Here is a 23,400-nt window from a genome sequence, read left to right as displayed (position 1 = left end):
ATTTAATATTGGAATTAGTTGATCATTAAATGTTTTTTAGACTTCACTTATAAGTTTATTTATGAACTGTTAATTTTTTTTCTCCAGATGTATGTCATATCTAGCTTACCTATGATACTCATTCTAATTGTCTTCATTCTTTTTTTGTTAGATTTATCTAAATTTTGAGGGAAACATTGAAGTCCTCTACTATTATAATTTTCTAGCTGTTTTCCACCTATAATTCATTTACCTTTTTCTTTAAAAATGTGGGTGCTATAGCATTTGATGTATGTGTGTTAAGTATTGATACTATTTCTGTATCTGATACATTTTGAATATTATGTAGTTTCCCTGTTTATCTCTTTTAAATGAATCTACTTTAGCTTCAACTTTGTCTGAGATCATGATTGTTACTCTTTTTTTTATATTGGTTGAGGCATAATAAATTCTATTCCAGCCATTTATTTTTATTCTAGGTGCATCTTTCATTTAAAATGTTTGTTTTTTTTCTTCTAAACAATGTATTGTCAGGTTCTGGCTTTTGATCCATTCCGCTATTCATTTCAGTTTTATGGGTGAGTTCATCTAATTCATATTGAAAGTTATAATTACTAGTTGTGTATTTCCCTCCATTCTATTTTTCCTCATTTTTTAGCACTCTCTCTGTCTGTTTCTCTCTCTCATTGCCTGTCTCTGTCTACCATCTCTCATCAGAAATCTTAATTTACTTCTGATCACTGTCTCCCTAATCTGCACACATTTCTAAATGCCCCTTATCCTATCCTCCTGACTTCTGTTTCTTAATCCACAACCCTCCCCAAAGTTTCTCTCTTACTCTGTCCCCTTGCCCCCTATTTCTTTGTAAGTTAAGAAGATTTTTATACCCTACTAGATGTATATGTTATTCTCCCTATAACTGAATTCTAATTAGAATAAGGTTCTCACATTACCTTCCATTAACCCTCTCCCCCATGGTAACAGGTCTTCCATTCATGCATATTTTGTGTGAGATAAAAGGCTCCATTTTACCTCTCCTTTTCCAAATTTATTTTTTAGGATCATCCCATCATAATCAATTCAACCCCAAACCTTCTATATAGCTATAAACTACCCAATTAATGCTAATATTCTTTACAATTAAACATATCATTTTCCCATGCAAGAAGTAAATAATTTAAGTTTATTAAATCCCTTATAATTAGTCTTTCATGTCTGCCTTCTTATGTTTCTCCCAATTCTTGTAAGTCAAATTTTCTATTCAGATCTGATCTTTTCCACAAGAATCCCTTAAAGTCTTTTAATTTATTAAATATATATTTTCCTATTGCAGGTTTGCACTCAGCTTTCTTGGGTAAGTTATCTTTAGCTGCAAATCTTGCTCCTTTGGAATATCATATTCTAAGTCCTTCAAGTATTCTAATGTTAGAAGTGCCTAAATCTTGCATTTTCCTGAGTATTGTATCATTATTTTAAGCTGCTTGTTTCTATTTTCTTATAAATTTTTCTCCTTGATCTGAGAGCTTTGGGACTTAACCTAAAATGTTCTTAAAAGTTTTCATTTTAAGATCATTTTTAGATGGTGATCAGTGGGATTTTTCAATTTCTATTTTGCTCTATAGTTATAAAACTTTCAGAGCAATTTTTTAATAATCTCTTGAAGTATGGTGACCAGGTTCTTTTTTATTATCATAACTTTCAAGTGATCCAACAATTCTTAAATTATCTCCTCTCAATTTGTTTTCCAGGTCATTTTTTTCCTAATGAGATATTTCATTTTTTCTTTTATTTTTCTTTCTTTTTGTTTTGATTATTTCTTAATATCTCATGAAGTCATTAACTTCTCATTGCCCAATACTAATTTTTAAGGTCTTATTTTCTCCTCTAAATTTTTAGGACTCCTTTTCTACTGGTTGACTTTCTTTTTATAATTTCCTTGATAATCTTGAATAACTCATTTCCCTCAATTTTTTATTAACCATTTTTATTTTATTTTTAAAGTTAGTTTGAGATCTTCCAAAAACTCTTTTTGGTCTTGTGACCTTTTTACATTTTTCTTTGAAGCATTACAAGAAGGTATTTTGTCTTCATTGTCTTCTTCTGAATTTGAGCCCTAATATGTAGTATCACCATAGTAGCTATTTATGGTCTGGTTCCTCCTTTTGTTGTTTATTCATTTAAAAATAGCTTATTTCTTAACTACCAACTTTATATTAGGGCCATGCTCTAATCTACAGGCATGAGGGATACTATCTCAGGCTTCAGGTTTTGGTTTTATTTTTGATACTATTCTTGAATTCTTTCTAGGGGTTCTTTGACTTTCTGGTTCTTCCAGTGTTCTATGATCCAAGGCCAGGTGTGGTCACTGCTCTTCAGGATTACACTTTGATCTAAGAGTGATCTCAGATACTCCTCTCCACCCCTGAGCTTCAAACATGACTCCCAGAATGGCTGCCACCACAAAACTCTCCTGCTTCTTGTGGTCCCTTCGCTGGTCACAAATGTTAGCTGACCCCTCTATGCTAGCACTGAACCAAGGACTCTGTTCTACTATGTGAGTGATCCACAATGAACTGGAACCCTACCCCTCAAGATTTCTGCATTTATCTAGATTAAACCACTACTCTGGGAGGTCAAATCTTTCCTAACATCCTCTGAAGTTGTCTTACTTGAGATTACTTCTTTACCCCAACTTTTAATTATTTCTTCCACTGTAAAATTCACTTTGAGGTATTATTTTAAATTACTTGGTGATGGGAGGGAGAATTTGGGAGAGCGAGTTAATTTCCTGCCTTATTCCACCATCTTTCCATAATTCCCTTTAATTGTTTCTATCTTATTCTATCACATCTTAAATATGAAATGAATTTACAATGGAAAAAAGAGACATGATTTAATAGTTTTGAAGAGCACTAGAGATTAGAATTCAGAAGTTTCAAAGAAGGATTTAAACCTTATACTCACCTGACTGCCTTCTTTCTGCCAAAAAACAGCTGGCTGAGGGTTTCCTTTTGTTTCACATGGAAATGTAACTGTTCGACCTTGAATTACAATCTGATCTCTTGGCCTAACCACAAACTGTGGTGGAGCTATAATTTAAGAGGAGAAAAAGCACATAAATATTAAATAGAAGACATAGAAAGACATAGACCAAAGAAAAATTTTAGTGTACTATTTTCCTTTCAGTACCCAGAAGATGGTGGATTTAATGAAAAAAATTCTTATGCATTTCAAAACATAAATGAGCACAGGATAGGGAAGGAGAGCCATATAGTCAAATTTTATCAGTTGTGAAATGGATATGATTATTATATCATTTTGTAACAATTGTTGCTACTCACACTTTAAAAGCTTCATATAATGGATTCCTGAAGCCCATAGATCTTTATGAACAAACTTTATAATACAAGCTTTTAGTCATGTATTTTTAGGACAGATTATTTTTCTAACTGGCCAGGTTTATATATAATATATTGGACATTCTTCTAGAAAGTTCTTCTGAATGCTAGTATCAAGAAGTATTGAAAGGTAAAAAAAATCCCTTTGGACAGATTCTGAGACTCTAAGAGTTCACTTAGGGCAACATATATACAGTTTTTTGTTATATGTCCCTATCATTTAAAAAATGAACAGAAATTCTGAATATAATTCTTTAGTTTTAAGTTACAAAACTGAACTATAAAACACAAAAACATAAAGTTAAAAGAATGAACTAAAGATGAAATAGCATTTGATCCCAGAGTCAAGATCAAAATGGAAATATGTATATAGAATGAGTTTGTGACATAATATACTTTACGAAAATCACTTCGGTAGCTGTATAGAGGATAGATTGGAGAAAAGAAATATTGAAGCAGGGAGACCAATGGATATGAGATGAAAAGTGATGAGGGCCTGAACTTGGTTGGTGGCTATGTAAATTGAAATAGAGAATAGATATAAGAGATGTGGAGGTAGAAAAGACAAGAATTTGGAATCTGACTACATATACTGGTGATGGAAAACCTATGACACACATGTCAGCACTGATACGCATAGCCATTTCCAATGACATGGGGCCACATGCTGAAGATGAAACATTTGCTCTAAGTGTAGTGGAGACACTCTGTGACAATTCTACCTATATTAATTTACCTATTTTGTTTTTTTAATACAGTTATATATTACAATTTCTGTTACATTTTTTGGTATTTAAACTATAAATATCACGAAATTATGTTTTTTTCCTCAAAGTGACACACCACCCGAGTTATGCTCAGTTTTTTGGTGAATTTTGACACACCAAGCTCAAAAGGTTGCCCATCACTGGCATATACAGAATAAGAGAAAATGAGACATTAAAGACCAAAGTGAAGTTGTGGGACTGAAAAGACAGTGGCATCCTTGTCAGTAATAGGAAAGGTTCAAAGAGAAGTACATTTTAAAAATTGAACTTAATTAATTAATTTAGAGTATTTTCCCATGGCTATATGATTTATATTCTTTCCCTTCCCTACTCCTTGGCCCCACCCATAGCCAATGAGCCATTCAACTGGGATTTATATGTATCATTGATCAAGACCTATTCCCCATATTATTAATATTTGTAATAGAGTGATCCTTTAGCGTCTACATCCCCAATCATATCCCCATCAAATCAAGAAAATGTTTTTCTTCTGTGTTTCTACTTCCAGGTCTTTAAGAGAAGTGCATAATCCAACTATGCCTGATCATCTCATTTGGCTTATTCTGCTCCATTCAAAATAAAAAAGATTTTTCTGGTCATTGCCCACAAACAGAGAGCCCACCCTTACAAGACCTCATAGACATGAGGTGATCAAGGAGGACTGCTGAATTTTCTCAATGACACTTAAAAAGCTGCAATCATAGATTCCAGAGTATTTTGAGGGGCTACCCTTCCTGAAATTCAAAATGGATAAATTTAGGAACGTGAAAGACAGAGAGACAAAGCAGAAAGTGAGATAATGTTTGGAAATGGGGTAGATATAGATTCAAGATACCATCACATGAATTCATTTTAACACTAAGTCCAAGGTCTTCCTAAGGGGAAGGTCACAGTCATATACCTCAGCCATTCTTTCATAAGAAATATAGAATAGAACTCCTCCCCATAATGGAAACTCAAATACACTGAAGCCATGGTGACTCTTTAAATTCTCTTGTATAAATAGTAGTTCAGCCTAAGTCTCTGCCTGTAGAGGACCTGCAATATTTTACTTGCCATTGAGATTCTTTGTCAATAAAAATACATCTTATTTTCAGAACATAGTTAACAAGGTATAGTGAAAAGAATAGGGCCCAAGAGTTAAAAGCCTTGGATTTGTGTTCCAACTCTGCTACTTGATCAAGTTGTATTGTGGGACCTAGCACAACTTTTTCAAAAGTTATAGGTCTCAATGTCCTCATATGTACCATGAGGAACAGAGTTTATTGGATGTTTTCACTATTATCAATCAATTCATGATTGGAAACCACAAAGAGGTGCAGGATACAGCCATTTAACATATACTGGGTGCCTTCAACAATAGCCTTAACAAGCTGTCATCTAGTTTATGCTTGAAGATGTTCAGTGGTGAGAAACCTGCTAGTCTCCTAAGAGAGTCCTCTGCACTTTTGGAAAGCCCTGATCATGATGAAGCTTGAGCTAACACCAAGCTTAAATCTGTCTAATCCTTCTTCCATAATCTTCTTATGTTTGAAGATTATTATCCTAGTTTTCTTAGATTTCTGCTCCTTTAGGATAAAGGTTCTAATTTCCTTCAACTGATTCAGAATATATCCTGGATTCCTAAGACTATAGATTTATATAACTCAAAGGGACCCTGGAAGCCATCTCATCCAATCCACTTCAATTTCATATAGAAAGAACTAAGAGTCATAGAATTAAAGTATTAAAATTTTGCTTAAAATTACATTGGTTAAATTGTTTATGTTACTAGATGAAAAGATAATGCTTGTAACTTAATTTATTTTTTTACTCTTAAACTAAAATTTTTAATCATTATCATAGTAGCTAGAAGTAGTATACATAGGCAGAAGGTGTGGTAGTAAGTTATGTAGGATGATATTTTAAAAAATCAAGGAGTGAAAAATAGGATGGCATTGGGGGAAATGGTAAAAGAGATGTAAAATGGGGTAAATTACATTACATAAAGAGGTGGGGGAGAAACTACTATAGTGGAGAAGAGGATGATGGTAGTAAAAGACAACACTTAAACATTACTCTCATAAGAATTGGTTCAAAAATTAATAACAGTCAAATTCATGAGAGTATAGAATTCTATCTTATTTTATAGAACCATACAAGGTGAATAAGAAAGTTGGTGGTGAAGAAAGGAGTAATGTAAGAGAAAGAGAGGTGGAGGATGATTAAAAGACCCTATAGAGAAGCAGGAGGGAAATAAGAAGGAAACTAGTGGGAAGGGGAGTAATATAAGGGAGGAGGAATGGAAGGTGTGATTAAAAGCATAACACTGGTATGCTGGGAAAGAGTGAAAGGAGTAAGGGCAGGATTTTAAAAGAGAAAATCAAGATGGAAGGGAAGACACAGATGGTAATCATAACTATTAATGTAAATGGGTTGAACTCACCCATAAAATGGAAGCTGAGAGCAGAGTGGATTAAAAACCAAAATCCAAGAATAGATATGTTTTTTTAACAAGAAACACACCTGAGATTGGTAGACATATATAGAGTAAAGGTAAATGGAAAGAACAGAATATTTGGGGCGTCAATTGAGATAAAAAAGTAGCAGTAGCAATCATGATCTCAGAGAAAGTCAAAGTAAAAAGAGATCTAAATAAAAGAGCTAAGGAAGGTAATTACATCTTGACAAAAGGTAGTATAGACAATGAAATAACATAGGTGCACCAAATTGCATAACATACAGAATTTATTTTTATTTTTTAAATTATATCTTTATTGTATTCCAGTAACAAATATACACATTTGTTTTTCAAACTTACATGATTTGTGTCATCTCCTTCCCTTCCTTACTCCCTATTCCTAGAGTTTACAAGCAATTCCAATTGGTTATACATGTATTATCACTCAAAACATGAATCTATATTATTCATTTTTAAAGAGTGATCTTTTAAAAACAAAACTCCAGTGGTAAAATCAAATGTAATGGATTTCTGTACCAGCAGCAATGCAATGACACAGGACAGTTCTGAGGGATTTATGGTAAAGAACGCTACCCACATTCAGAGGAAGAACTGCAGGAGAGGAATCATATAAGAAAAACAAGTGTTTGAACGCATGGGTTGAGGTAGACATGATTGGTGATGTAGATTTGAAACTACCACACCAATGCAGCTATCAACAATTTGGAAATAGGTCTTGATCAATGACACATGTTAAAACCAGTGGAAATACACATCAGCCATGGGTGGGGGGACTGTCGGGGTGAAGGGGAAAGTAGGAGCATGAATCATGTAACCATGTTAAAAATGAATATTAATAAATGTTTAAAAAGAAAGAAAAAAGAAAAAAAGAAAAAACTCCAAATCACATACCCAAATAAACAAGTAATAAATCAATCATATGTTTTCATTTGCATTTCTACTCCAACAGATCTTTTTCTAGAGGTAGATAGTATTCTTTTTCACAACTCCATCAGTATTGTCCTAGATCATTGTATTGCTCTTAGTAGCAAAATCTATCACATTTGATTGTTCCAAGATATTTCAGTTAGTGTGTATAGTGTTCTCCTAGTTCTGCTTATTTCTCTCTGCATCAGTTGATGTTGGTCTTTCCAGTTCTTGTAGAAATAAAGCAGTTCATCATTCCTTATAATCCAATAATATTCCATTGCTATCAGATATGACAATTTGTTTAGCCATTTCCCAATTGTGGGATATCCCATTGGATTCCAATTCTTTGTGATCACAAAAAGCACAGTATAAATATTTTTGTACAAACAGATCCTTTCTCATTTTTTATCTCTTAGGGATACAGACATAGTAGTGGTATTGCTGGATCAAAAGATATGCATTTTATATCCCTTTGGGCATAATTCCAAATTGTCTTCCAAAATGGTTGAATCATTTCACAACTACATCAGCAATGCATTAGTGTCCTGATCGTGCCACAATCCCTCCAATATTCATTATTTTCCTTTACTGTCATATTGGCCAAATTGCTAGGTGTGAGGTTGTAACTCAGAGTTTTTTTGATTTGAATTTCTCTATAAATAGGGATTTGGAACATTTTTTCATGTGGTTATTGGTAGCTTTGATTTTTTTCCATCTGAAAACAGCCTATTCATATCCCTTGTCCAGAATGTCTGGAATTGTCCAGAATGGTTAGGTTTCTTATAAATATGAGTAAGTTCTTTATGTATTTGAGAAATGAGATTCTTTTATTTATTTATTTTAAAAGATGTTTCATTTTATTTCCTTCCCCCTTTACCTCCTGTTATCATTTGATACCTATTTCCATATTATCCATTCTTGCTATAGAATAATTTTTAAAGCCTAAACCCCAAATCATATACTCATATATAAATGTGGTAAGTGATGTCATATGTTTTGCTTTTGTGTTTCTATTCCCATAGTTCTTTCTCTCAATGTGGATAGAATTCTTTTCCATAAGTCCTTCAGGAGCATCCTGGCTTGTTGTATTGTGTTATGAGGGTAATTTGAGGAAAGGTGTTTGGGATAAGGGAATTGAAAGGAGGATGTTGGAAACTTGGTAAGTGGGTAATCTTGGTTACAGGTAGGCTGGGATTAAAGGAGATTCGAGGTATAATAGGACCGAAGTCAGGAGTATAACACAGAAGGGAAACAGAGATCCTTTTGGGAGATAGAAGTTAAACTAAACAGGCTAACACAGCAGGCTTACAGACTGGGACTTAGACTCAAACACAAGCTGAGGGAAATAGACTAGTCTGAAATTAACAAACAGGCTTTAGTTAATTCCACAGGAAGGGACCTATTTTGAAGTAACACCTTCCTTCAAGATGGATGCCTCAGCTACCTTCTAAGCCCAGAGTATGTTGTCTCTTTCCCTCTTCTTCCCTCTTGATAACTAACAGACAAATTACACTAAATATGACTATTGAAACACAAAGGGGTTTATTTGTTTGAAGGATGTTTGTTGGGAAGGTGGATTAAAGGAAAGCCCTACTAGTTATCTCAGGAACCTCAGGTGGGGGAAGGGAAATAAAGATAGAATCTGAGCAAGGACCTGCCTTACTCAGTTTTACAAAATGCTATCTAAAGGGAATAAATAATGATTTGATTAAATTATAGATAATGCTGTCAATTAGATAACTTCACAGATTTAACTCCTCTCTAATTTCTCTCCTTATAAACTCCACAGCCACTAAGGTAAGGGAGGGAAGGCAGGGTGGTATTAGGAAAGGAAGATATAAAGGGTCTATCTAAAATAATAATTTCTTAAGTAAATATATCAATGCTAGGCTAAATTTCAATATTGAAGCTAGATAATCTAAGAGCTCGCTCATTGACTTCCTCCCACCACGGAAGATCCAGTCAACTGCCTCTCTCCTCAAGATTCTAAAACCTCCAACAGCTTTTTGGAACTCAGCCAAAGCTAGAAAAAAACTATATCCCCCAATTCTGTATACTACAATTGCTACTACTAGCAAAGACCATAACATTGGATTTTTCCAAAAATGTTTTACTTTCAGTGTACAGTGTTCTTTTGGTTCAGTTCATTTCACTCTGCATCATTTCACTGAGGTTCTCCCAGTTCGTAGAGAAAGTTTCCAGATCATCACACCTTACAACATAATTATATTCCATCTCCATCATATACCACAATTTGTTCAGCCTTTCCTCAATTGAAGGAAATGCCTCATTTTCCAATTTTTTGCTACCACAAAGAGGGCAACTATGAATATTTTTGTATACATATTTTCCCTATTATCTCTTTGGGGTACAAACCCAGCAGTGGTATGGCTGGATCAAAGAGCAGGCAAGTCTTTTAAAGCCCTTTGGGCATAATTTCAAATTACTTTCCGGAATGGCTGGATTAATTCACAACTCAACCAGCAGTATATTAGTGTCCTGATTTTGCCACATCTCCCCCAACATTTATTATTGTCCTTTACTGTCATATTGGCCAATCTGCTAGGTGGGAGGTGGTACCTCAGTGTTGTTTTGATTTGTGTTTCTCTAATTATGAGAGATTTAGAACACTTTTTCATGTGCTTATTGATAGTTTTGATTTCTTTATCTGAAAACCGTTTATTCATGTCTCTTGACATTTGAAAATTGGGGAATAACTTGATTTTTTGTAAAATTGACATAGCTACACATAAGTTTCAGAAAAAAAGATCTTTATCAAAGGTTTTTGTTATAAAATTTTTTCCCAATTTGTTGCTTCCCTTCTAATTGTGGTTGTATTTGTTTCATTTGTGCAGTAACTTTTTAATTTAATATAATCAAAATTATTCATTTTACATTTAATAGTATTCTCTAACTCCTGCTTGGCCTTAAATTCCTTCCTTTCCCATAGATCTGACAGACAGATATACTATTCTATGTTCATATAACTTTTTATTATTTCTCTCTTTATATTTAAGTCATTTACCCTTTCTGAGTGGATCTTAGTATAGGGTGTAAGATCTTGATCAAAGCCCTATTTCTCCTATATTATTTTCTAATACTCAGAGTACTTTTTGTCCATTAGTCTTGCCCCTAAAAGCAGGGATCTTTGCATTTATTGAACACTATCTTGCTACTGTCATTTACCCCAAATCTATTCCATTTATCCACCCTTCTTTCTGTAAGCCAGTACCATATAGTTTAGTTGGTTACTGCTTTATAGTATAGCTTGAGATCTGGTAAAGGTAGGCCTCCATCCTTCACATTTTTTTCATTATTTCCATGATATTCTTGATCTTTTCTTATTCCAGATGAACTTTGTAATAATTTTCTCTACTACTATGAAAAAATATTTTGGTAGTTTGATAGCTATAGCACTGAATAAGTAAATTAATTTAGGTAGGATTGTCATTTTTATTATATTAGCCCATCTTGCCCATGAACAATAAATGTTTTTCCAATTGTTTAGATCTAGTTTTATTTGTGTGAAGAGTGTTTTGTAGTTATGTTCATGTAATTCCTGAATTTTTCTTGGCAAGTAAATTCCCAGGTATTTTATCTTGTGTAGAATAATTTTAAATGGAGTTTCTCTTTCTAACTTTTGCTGCTGGGTTTTGTTGGAAACATATAGGAATACTGATGATTTTTGTGGGTTTATTTTATACCCTGCAATTTTGCTAATGTTATTGATTGTTTCTACTAGGTTTTTAGTTGATTTTTTTGGATTCTCTAGATATACTATCATGTCATCTGCAAAGAGTGATAGTTTAGTTTTCTCATTGCCTACTTTGATCCCCTCAATTTCTTTTTTTCTCTAATTGAGACTGCAAGCATTTTTAGTACAATATTAAAGAGTAGAGAAGATAATAGGCATCCTTGCTTCACTCCTGATCTTATTTGGAAGGTGTCTAACTTATCCCCTTTGCAGATGATACCTGCTGATATTTTTAAATAAATACTGCTAATTATTTTGAGGAAAGGCCCTTATATTGCTATATTGTCTAGTGTTTTCAATGAGAATTGGGTGTTTTATTTTATCAAAGGTTTTTTCTCCATCTATTGAGATAATCATGTGATTTGTATTAGTTTGGTTATCCATATGGTCAGATATATGGATGGTTTTCCTAATATTAAACCATCCTCACATTCCTGGTATAAATCCTGCCTGGTCATAGTGAATTATCCTAATGATAACTTGTTGTAGCCTCTTAGCTATAATTTTATTTAATATTTTTTTCATCTATGTTCATTAAGGATATTAGCCTATAGTTTTACTTCTCTTTTTTTGCCTTCCTGGCTTGGGAATTAGTACCGTATTTGTATCATAATACAATATCTTGTTCAAGAATATTAGGGCAGTTTTCATTGATAATTTCTTATAACATGATGTCAAGGCTTTTATTTTTTTTTCCAGGCAGACCAAATAATTCTCAAATTGTCTCTCCTGGATCTTTTTTTCCAGGTCAGTTTTTTTTTTTCTGTTTAGGGCAGGGGTTATGGTCTAGCTTTATTGGACATAAGCTCTTGAGAACAGGGTGAAGTGGCAATGGCAAAGGATGGGGGTTGGAAAAAGAATTAAATGGGACAAATTCTTGAGAGGGTAATGGGTGGGGCAGGGAAGGAAAGGAAAAAGAAAAAAATTAGGAGGGAATGGGGAAGCAAAAGCTGCCATTAGGGCCTGTTTCAGTAGCTCATAAGTGACAAACATCACTACTATGTAATTAGAACCCAAACCCTAGAACTTCAATTCCCAGCATCCCACTTTCCTTCTCATGTTAAGCACTAACATAGAGAGGATATAAATTTTGTGTAGCCCGCCTCTCTCTCTCTCTCTTCCTGTGATCACAGCTGTGGAAGTGGAGTGAGGTGAGAGGCAGGAGAACTTATTCACATGTGTTTACTTTTTGTTAGATAATTAGGAACTCCTATTTCTTTTACTTTATTTTCTTTCTACTTGAAGTGATTATTAATAAACTTTATAAATATACTTGGAGTTATTGGACATTAATTTAAATCTTACATTTAGTTTGGAGTTTAGGACCCTTACTGCTCTCTAAGTGAGTAAAACAATTTTTTTTTAAATAGACAAAAAGGCAGATTAGTTTTAAAAGCCTCCTACAGCCACTGTTGCTCCCACTATTCCAGCTGCTACTGCTGCTGCTGCTGCTGCTGAGAGCCTGCCACCATATCTCTTGAACACACAAACTGGGGCTATTTTTGACCCAGTTTATGGGTGGCTGGTAAAGTATAAATCCCGCTTTCTTTTACATTGCCAACAGCTGAGGTGCTACTTTGGAAGCCAGGTGTATGTGTGTTTTGTTTTTTTTTAGCAACAATTAGCCTCTAACTCTCCTGAATTCTTTTACCTGGGGGAAGCAACCCTGCTTCCCCACAAGCTACTAACTCACAGTCCACAATCCCGGGGTGTTGAAGGAAGTTAATAATTTCAGCTCAGAGTTTTGTTATTAGAAGTTATTAATTATTGTGCTAAATTGATAAAGTTTAGTCTTATCTTACTCCTAGAAGTTTGCTCTCTCTTCAAGGCCTTTCCTAAACCCAATATGTCTCAAACACCGGGGTCTAGGGGCCCCTCAGCTAGTACCCCAGCACTCCCACTTGGTAGCACGTGTTCCCTGGCATTTTTACTCCTGGGTGGAGGGAAAGGAAGGTTACTCTTCCAAACCTCTTACCTTTATGCCTAGCCAGTACATTCTCAGCTAGCACCACCAACAGACAGGAAGTAGGTTTTCAACCAATTTAATAAGTAGAATTGCAAGCATGGCCTTCACTATGAAAGAACAGTGTATTACCAATGTTTTAGGATGTCTTTTCTTCCTACCATTCCTGGGTGCACTTCTCCTTGCAACTAGCTTGAGTAATCCTGAGATTTGAGCAGGAGAGGGGGGAGGTTGTAAGATTCATCTCCCTATATCCTCTTGCCATTTTGGCCTGCTCAGTCTCTACAACACACCCAATATGGGGTTCATCCACACTATGCTCAGTGCAGGTATGTGGAACCCCAGAAATGTGACCAAAGAAATCTAAATGGATGATAATCCTGGGGAGGAGATGGAACATAAAGAGTCTGGAGGTAAATTTTAGACTCCATTGCTAACTATCCCAGTTTGTTCCCTTCTAAATAGTGAAGAAGTCTCTGTAATGCGCCTATTGGAATTGGAATAAAGGACTCTTGAATTCAGTGCCTGTTTCCTGTCCCATATATTGTATTTGATGATTGTTTGCTTTATGATTTAATTTTGTTTTTTTAAGTTCATATATTAATCTAATCTAATATCTTCTGTTACACTATGTCACTTTCTGCTACTGTTTTGTCCATTAGCTATATGTGCTGTTACATTGTCTTTATTTGTTCTTCCCCATATGACTAGACTGTAGAAAATACCATTGTAAAAGCCCATAGTCAACTTCGCCAAACCCTTTTCCTTTTCCTTTCCCTTTTCCATAGGTCCTTATGGATGCTGGGTTTGTCACCAGATCCATCAAGGTTACATAATGCCTATTTAGCCTTTTGATCCTTTTTTCCTTTGTTAATTGTGGCATAGATGATGGTGCATGGATTCCATCAAACTGGTTACAACTTGTATACAACCTTTAGATAATTTAATGACCTCTAAATTTAAAATTGATTTTAACGTATCTTCAGAAGTGACTTTTAGATATCTAGTAGCACTACTACCTCTGACTGATCATTTGCCTGCCTTTGAGTTGTTTGTAACAAGAGGTAAAGGTCCATTTAGTAGTTGAAGTGAAGTGCTATAGCACTATTGTATTTCACACTTCCACATTTATAAAAATGCAATAGATGAGACATATAAAGACATGCCTTTTACAGCTGTTACAGTCTCATCCGGGAGGTAAGAAGGTTTTCCTAGGAGGCATGGTATCTCTGGCTGACTCCCAAGAGGGAGCATTTCCCATGAAGCTTCAGTGGTTTCTGGATGGTTTCTATATTTGTAACTCTTCAGATTACTCTACCCTTCCACCAGAATGATCTAGATTCTTGGTGGAATTTTAGACCCAAAAGGTTTTCATCAGCAGTAAAGAGGTTTGTGTTTTTATGAGCTCTCCTACAAAATTTTGGAATGATGGTAGTAATAGACTTTGTTAAAAATATCTCAGCTGAGGTTGAAAGATTCACTAGATCTGGAGAAATTTTGACAAGTATCCATCAGTTTCAAAAGTTTTTTTAAAATGTCACACGGCAACTCATGTGAATCCTATATGATAGCAGGTTTGTTTACTATTGTCATTATCTGGGCTTTTAATAAGGTTTGGGGGATTTTGGTACTTCTTGAATGTGTATTAACTGCTGTACCACTATTTTATAAAGCTGTTACTCAGTGAAAATCACTTGCACTCACACTCACACTTGCACTCATGGCCAAGTTAAAAAGGAAATGGATCTCATTTTTGGGTCGGAAAACTTTGTATTGTGCCTCTCCTGGAGTAACAATGTTAACTGATTGTGAACAATATATTTTTGATTTTTAAAAATTTTTATTATTGATTTTCCTTGTATTGCAATAGAGTATTTGAGTTTTCTTTTTTCTCTCATTTTTTGTACTCAAAGCACATTATCAGTATTAATGGTTTTTTGATTTTGCACTAATATAAGTTTACAATATCCATTAGCCCTAATATTAATACATACCCAAAAGCTTTAGACTATGGAAACCTGCCATTCATTGTTAAATATTATGGGACTTTGATTAATGATTATGTCTGATTCCAGGAGAAGGTATCACGAAAGAGTCATCATTATACAGTGCCAAGAAGCACAAGGTCAAGGAGACAGTCTCAGTGGGATTGATGAGAATCTGTGCCAAGACAGAGGACTTTTGGGTTCAAGGAAGTGGCTGTTTGACAACATCAGACACAGGATTTCCCCATGACAGATTCAGACAAAGTACCTCAGTTTAGCTGCCATATTGACTCCCCTATCCCTGAGAGCAAAGGTAAAATCAGACCAGCGAATGCTATTTCCCATCTGCTACAAAGTCTAATCCCTTTTCTGTCTTTCATAAGTGTGGCAATTTTCTGTAGTTCTGGCTGCTGATTGGGGAAGTGCATATGGCTGCAATGGTCCTACAGGGTTATAGGACATTAATCACTTTATTGGGCCCTGATTCTAGGACCTGTTATGGACTTATTCTTGTTTACTCAGAATTGTTATATACTATTTAATTTTGATTATTTTCTATATGTTTTTTATTTCCTTTTAACAATTGATTCACATACCTCATAACTTAGCCATGTATCCCTGGGTGATATGTGTGTTTGTCAACACCCTCCTCAGGAAGGATTATATAACTGTAATAAAATTCTAAATTTATAAAAAAAATTTCATCTGAGAGTAATTTTAGAATAAGAAACTTGCTACCTCCCTGAATCAAGAAAGTGAATTGTTTGGAGAAGGTGCCATGGAGATGCCTGCAGAAACCTCACACTGCACCAAAAGATCCAGAATGAACTTTGGGATGTAGTGATAATGAACTGTGGGGGGTTGAACCCATTTATTTTGAATGTAAACTCTTATGCCAAAGGGGACTGTCCCCTAATTGGCTTTTTGTCAGTGCTCCTAGCAATTGTAAAGTTTGAAGACCTTGTACCCCTTGAAACTACATTACCCAAACTCCCTTTCACCATACCCATAATTCCTTAAGCTTTGCATATGTGTGCCTCGGTTTTTGGGCTGTATTTAATTTGGGTTTGTGTGGTCACACTGCCTTCTTGGCATGGGAAGTGTGTGGTGAGTGGTGCTAGGGAGGTAGCGGCTGGCAGTCACGTGGGGTGAGTCGGTACTGTTTCCTTGTGTTTTTCTAGCTTTATAATTTTATATTAATAAATCCTTATAAATATCATATTTTTGAGGCATTGAATATTAATTTTAGAACTTATACAATCATTAGTTTCATTCTCTTTCTCTTTTATTTCCCTCTTATCCCCAAATTATTTTAATTTCCCCTTAGAAAGGGCAATATTGTATGTACCGCTAGTTGAAAATCTTTAGAGATAGAAGTTGGTTATGTGTATTGATTCAAGGGAGAAACTAGGAATGTAAATCTGGGAGATTTCTACATGTTCATTTCCTGTGGGAATCACAGGGAGGATTGTGTAATCAGAATTTGAACCCTAGAACTTCAATTCCCAGCATTCCACTTCCATTCTCACATTATGTGCTAACGTAGGGAAGATATAGTCCTGCCTCTCTCATTCTTCCTGTGATTGCCACTGTGAAGGTGGGGTGAGGGGAGAGGCAGGAGATCTTACTTGTGTGGATTTACTTTTTGCTAGATAATTAGGTTTGAACTCCTATTTCTTTTAGCTTATTTTCTTTCTGCTTCAAGTGATTATTAATAAACTGTATAAATACAACATTTGGAGTTATTGGACATTAATTTAAATCTTACACTAAAATTAAATTTACATCTTACTTTGGGGCACCTCTTTTTGAAGCATGATGAGAGCACAGTGACCAGCACTGGCATGTTGGCCCGAAGCAGACTTCAAGTATGTTGTCTTGACAAATCCACAGGGAAGGCAATAATGGTGATGTAGAAGCTGGCCCCAAAGGCTGAAGTGAAGTAACATGGAAGGTCATCAGTCATGAAGTGGGCCTTCAGGAGGGCATCTTTGATGAGGTCATGGGTCACTAGCTCAGCATAGTTGACAATAGAATTGCAGGTTACATTGGGTGAAGTACCTTTCCAAAGGCCCCAAAGGCCCTCCTCTCAGGTAATAGTCTTATAGGTATGCACTATGCCCTAGAATCTCCAGCTGCCACCTGCACAAGCCTTGGCCTGGAAACATACCTTCATTACATTTGTGCATTGGGCTACACCTACTACCAGTGTCCCTATGGTACAGCCTGTCAGGAGGAGGCTTCCAATATCATGTTCAGACCCCTTTGTGTAGAATTGCTTGACAAAGTCATAGAGGCCAATTCAGGCAGAGGCAAAACTCATCTGGCACTGCAATCCAGTAACCAGTCCTTTGTACAGACTGCCAGGGCCCTTGGTCTTCACCATGGTAAGAATGGTGCCCATGACAACCTGATACTGGGCACAGGTAGAGGAAGTGTGGATGACCCCCTGACTCTCTCCCTGAATCTGCAGCTGGACTTTGGCTGTGTCCAAGATGATGAGGTCAGTGATGCAGGGAGACAGTACCAGCCGTACCAGCCCCAAGGAATTTCACAGTGGCTGTGGGGGATACATCTGTAGGCTTGAATCCAACTAAGTTGCAATACTGGCTTTCTGTTACCTCCTGAGAGGCAGAGGAGAAACGGTAAGGTGCCTCCACTGATTGAGCAAGATGAGATAAAGGAACTCTGTCGGAGTCTTGCCTTGAAGGGTTTTATGAAGATGGCATCTTGATCAAGCTTCTCTAAAGGTTTCCCATTCTTCAAAGTTGCTCATGGTAACCATGGTTGTTCACTTCCCTTGATTTTCCATAGAAAATTGTTGGATAACTGAACACCTAATGATCATACTATATATCTGGACCGTGGAAGAGAAGATGAGGAAGAGGTGGTGGCAGGGATGGAGAAGCACAAGGCCTACAACAAAATCTGGAGTCTAGTGGGCTGGAGGGGGTGCTTGGCTGACTCTTGGCTGGATGCTAAATAAAATGAATCTAGGATGAGACATCAGCATGTACTCAGTTGTCTTTTCAATGAGATATTTCATGTTTCCTTTCATTTTTTTATTCTTTTGATTTTGCTTTATTAATTTTTGCTTTCTCATGAGATCATCAGCTTTAATGGCCTAATTCTAGTCTTTAATGACTGGTTTTTAGCTATGATCTTTTGATTTTCCTTTTCAGTTTGGTTATTATGCTTTTCATGGTTTTCAGCAGGTCAATTCTGGTCTCCAATTTGTTTATTACTTCATTTGATTCCTGTGTCTTTTTTCCACATGGGCAATTTTGTCTTTTAAGCTATTATTTTCTTTTTGTATTACTTTCATTTCTTTTCCCCACTATTCTTCCCATTTTTCTTCTATCTTTCTTACTTTGTTCTTGAACTCCTTTTTGAGTTCCTCAAGAGCTTGTAATAAAGTTCCATTTTTTTTAATGTTTGGATGTGTTAGCTTGTTTGTCACTCTCTGCTGTTAATTCTTTATTTTTCTCTTTTTTCCATAGAAATTATCCAGGGTGGGGGTCAGCTGGGTGACTCAGTGGATGGAGAACCAGGCCCGAAGATAGGAGGTCCTGGGTTCAAATCTGACCTCAGACACTTCCTAGCTGTGTGACCCTGGGCAAGTCATTTGACCCCCATTGCCTAGCCCTTACCACTCTTTTGCCTCCTTAGAACCAATACACAGTATTGATTCTAAAATGGAAGGTAACGGTTTAAAAAAAAAGAAAGAAATTATCCAGGGTCAAGTGTTTTGTTTTTTTTTTCACTCTTGCTTATGCCTTTTATCAGGGTTCGTGCATACTGGTGGACATTACTTTCTTAGCTTCTATCTTGCAAAGTTTTGCCTTAGTAATATTTTTCCCTTCCCAGTGAGAAGCCCAAGTGATGGCAGGTAGATCTGTGATGTTCTTTGTGTAGTGTGCTTTAAAGCCTTTTGCACTGAAGCTATCTTTCTAGCCCTTGCTGCCTAGGCTGTGGCCAGCCACGTTTCTGCCTAAGCTCTGCACTCTTCAGCCTTGAGTCTCAAGTGTCGTGGTCAACCACTGTCAGAGGCAGAGCCAAGATGGTGAATCTCCTTCCAACTGATCATTACAAAGTATCTTAAAAGGACAGAAATCAAAACCAGATGAGTAAAGGGCTCTCCCACTGAACACAGCCTTAAGGTAGGCAGTGTATGGGGATTCCCACACTAAAAGGGAGCAAAACTGTACTAATCAAAGCACAAGCTGATCACCCTCCCCCATACCACCTACCACACCATGTCAGAGCAAAGGCAGGGGCAATCTCTAAATTCTCCAGGGCACCACCATCTTGGCTCTGCCTCTGAAATGAGGCTCTTATCAGAGTTATATAATTTTTTTACCAATTTCTTGCTACCCTTTCCTGCATAATTCTAAACCAGCACATACATTGATTTTTCATGATCTTTAATAAGAAAAGTAGTTTAACTCAATGTCATGGAATTATTTCATAGTAATGAAAAGTCCACTCACAAAACACTGCAAATTTTTCTTTTCAGTGGAATAGTGAATTGTATGAATGTAAAATTCCCTACCTGTTTCATGATTGTAATAGCATTAACCTTTATGATTATTTTTATAACAAAGTCATTAGCTTTGAGTTAATAGTTAAATAATATAGTTAGCCTTATATGATTTAGAAGCATTTGCTAAGAAAAATATAGCTCAGGGTGGTATTAAATCTTGCTGACAGGCACTGTGACCATAGGCCTGTAACCTAAACATTCTTACCAAGCCCACCATACCCTGTTATAGGTATTCAGGAGGTAGAGGGCTGCTGTTGAGTGTCTGATATAATACATTCAGTCAGGAGTATAGGATGCCCATATACTAGGTGCAATGGCCTCTGTTAGTTATCCTGAGCTGTACAGGAGACTTCTGACATAGGTAGAAATTGTAAGCAAAAATCAGACCCTGATCCCTTATTGCAGAGGCCTTGGAAAGGTCAGTCATAATAACAGACATTAATTACTCTCATAGTGATGATTTCTGTATGTTCCAGATTATTTAGCACTTACATCATTAAATAAGACTTGCCCATGCAAAAGATTTGTGTTCATCCTATTTTAATTTTAACTATATTTTCTGTCTTTAATCTTACGCTGTGTTATGAGATTTCTGTGCATTAAAAAAGCCATTTCCTAAGGCTCGATGTCTTTGATCTTTGTCTTAACCAGAGCCTGGCTTTATTGTGAGATTCTCTCAATAAACCTATTATTGGCTTGGAGACTTTATAGGTGTTTCTGCTGATTAATAATTAAATTTTCACCACACTTGAAGATTTAAAAAAGAAAAAAATGATATTGAGTATGTAGATTTAGATCAAAGGACATAAGGAGAGCTGAGTAAGAGACCAGGACATGAGGCATCTTCCTCCATTATAATGTAGAGTTTGGACTCTAAAATAAATTGCATCCATCATCTCCCATTCCATAGGACCTCTCTGTCTCTCTGACCAACTCTATGAGAATAATGTTTGGAAGGGTATCAGACAAAATAATTCATTTCTGAAAGCTAGAAGATACCAAAAAAATGTGCCAATAGTCCCTCTCTTGACTCTGTACTATATCAGTAATTCAAATTGCCTGACAGGAATGAAGTGGTTTATGAAGAAATGACTTTTTAGATAGCACCAAATGAAAAGGAGAAGGCAGTAAAGTGGTAGCACTTGTAGCACAAAAACAAGAAGAAATTAAGCATATAGAATTGTTTTTCTATGGAAAATTTCTTTAACATAAGAAAAATGCTTGTGCCACATAAAGAAAATTTAAAGTATATAATGGGTGATGTATAAATTTGAGAATATGGATAGGGATTGTGGCTAAGATTTCATTAGAATAGTCACCTGTAACAAAAAATTGCCTAACAAAGAGGTATCAAAGACTGGGTTAGATGCATACAAAACTTCTCAGTGCAGTCAAACTAGATTAAAATTGAGAATTTGAGAAACATTTAACAAAATAAAAAGAAATAAATACAAAAGAGATTAGATTAACATGGCTTTCTAAATCAATGTGTCCATAGGAATCCTTATGCTGGGTTTACTGGTACCTATTTCTTTTTTATTTTCTTACCACTAGATTAGAGCATCAATAGACCAAAAGGGATTAAATGACTTACTAGAGTGATGAAGCAAATAATCTGTCAGAAAGAATAATTGAACCAAAGTCTCTTGACTTTCTTCTACCCACTATTCTAAACTGCATTTCATGCTAATTGAAAAGTGAAAATAATTTCTGAAATCATTCAAAGTTAATTTACATAACAAATATCTAAATATCAACTAAAACTAGAACATTGGAAAAAAACTATGAAAAGCAATGTAGCATGGAGAATAGCGTTCTAAAATTGAACTTACACTGTGGTCAAATGGTTAAGTTATTTAACACCTCTCTTCCTCAGTTTCCTCACTTGTAAAATGAAGAAAATATAACTTGTAGTACCCATCTCACTAGATTGTTATGAGGATGGAATAAGATACTGTAGCTAACAAATTTTGCAAAATTTAAAGAGTGCTGTTTAAGTGACAGTCATGAAATGAGGTGGAGTATACAGAACCTGGAAAAATCTCTGCATGTAGTAAGTGTTTGTAAGTGAAAGACAAGAATTTTAGAAGAAAAATATGATCCTAAGTAGTAGGATTTCTGGATAACTACACAAGAATATAAAAAGGACAATTAAGATCAGAAGTCTGGGATACTTCTCTTTAAACACTACTATGAGATTTTTAAATACAATACGCACAGTAAATTAGATTTGATGTCTGCTAAATTATGCTTTGATACTGCATTCACCCAGCCATGGCTTCAATCAATGTCATGCTAAAGCTCTGTTATGCTAATAATAGCTTGTGGGGGTGAGTAGGACACTATGGAAATCAGATAGTTGAACATGAAGAGAAAGCAAAGGTCAAAAACAATGTAGGATTTGAGGGGATGGGAGACCTCAAAGGTTAATGACATCATGTTCAGAGTGGTTTTACAGGACAGTATGGCTTTCACTGGCAGGAATTAACATGAAGATAGTAATGCCTTGGTTAGGAACAGAATGTTGTATTTTGTTCAAGATGGTTACAGTGGCATGCAAGTGCTGTATCTCTTTGGTTGGGCATATATGTCTATTCATACTCCATGCTACATAAAGAAAAATCTGAAATTGCATCTTTTAAAATCTCAAGAAGATAATAAATCATATATTTTACAGGGGATTTTCATGGATATGTAGTAACTTTAAAAATCTAAAATTTGGTTCTATTAATATATATATGTATATATATACATATATTTTTTTTTGCTGTGAAAAAGAATCACTTTCCTCACAGTTCTGAGCAATAAAAATTGTGTTGCTAAGTAAAGGAATAGGTTCATTAAACCAGTTCATTTCAAACTATGTCCTAGTACTTTGAGAGAGCATCTCATAAAACAATAAAAGTGTGTATATACACCATGGGTGTTACAATCATGGTAAAATATGAAAAAATATTGTTATATTTTTATTTATCTCCCTTACTCATAAACATTGAGTCTTATAACATGTAACTACTTCTTCTACATCATTCATTCCTTTTATATTCATAGACCCTATGTTAACTGAATGTCTGAATTATTATAATAGCTTTAGATATGATATTCTTACTCTAACATACAATTAACTATGAGATGAATCATATTCAAATATAAAATTACAACAAAAATATCATACAAATAGAACTGGAAGGGACCTTAGAGCTCAGAGTCTACCCTTCTCATTAAAAACAAACAAACAAACAGGGGGCACCTGGGTGGTTCAATGGATTGAGAGCCAGGCCTAGAGACGGGAGGTCCTAGATTCAAATCTGGCCTCAGCCACTTCCCAGCTACGTGACCCTGGGCAAGTGTAATAAGGAATAAGTTAAGGTAGTTAAGTGCAAAATATATTTCACAAGTTACTTAACCCCGACTGCCTAAACCTTACCACTCTTCTGCCTTGGAACCAATACATAAGGGTTTTAAAAAAAGCATTTTGGGTCCCCCCTGGCTTCCGGGTTAAGATGGCGGCAGAGTAAGAAGCAGCTCTTAACCTCTCCTGACCGAAACACACAAAACTCCTCAAGGGGACATAAAAACAAGTCCAGATGAACAGAGGAACCCCACAACAGGGCACAGCGTGGAAGGTACGTGGAATCGAG

At 35.6% G+C, this 23,400-nt stretch overlaps 1 protein-coding gene and 1 pseudogene across 1 annotated transcript in view; both read right to left on the bottom strand.

Annotated features, from left to right (window-relative positions):
• Positions 1–23,400, bottom strand: part of ROBO2 (roundabout guidance receptor 2) — a 773,029-nt gene that overhangs the window by 197,386 nt on the left and 552,243 nt on the right. Inside the window, exon 8 of the mRNA XM_044669246.1 lies at positions 2,944–3,068. Within this exon, the coding sequence (XP_044525181.1) occupies positions 2,944–3,068 (125 nt within the window). The remainder of the gene's footprint in view (positions 1–2,943; positions 3,069–23,400) is intronic.
• The window catches only part of LOC123239164, a 29,325-nt pseudogene continuing 18,582 nt past the window's right edge, over positions 12,658–23,400 (bottom strand).

The sequence above is a fragment of the Gracilinanus agilis genome, chromosome 3 (assembly GCF_016433145.1).
Source record: "Gracilinanus agilis isolate LMUSP501 chromosome 3, AgileGrace, whole genome shotgun sequence".
In the NCBI taxonomy this organism is placed as follows: domain Eukaryota; kingdom Metazoa; phylum Chordata; class Mammalia; order Didelphimorphia; family Didelphidae; genus Gracilinanus; species Gracilinanus agilis.
This window is presented reverse-complemented; position numbering and strand designations above follow the sequence as displayed.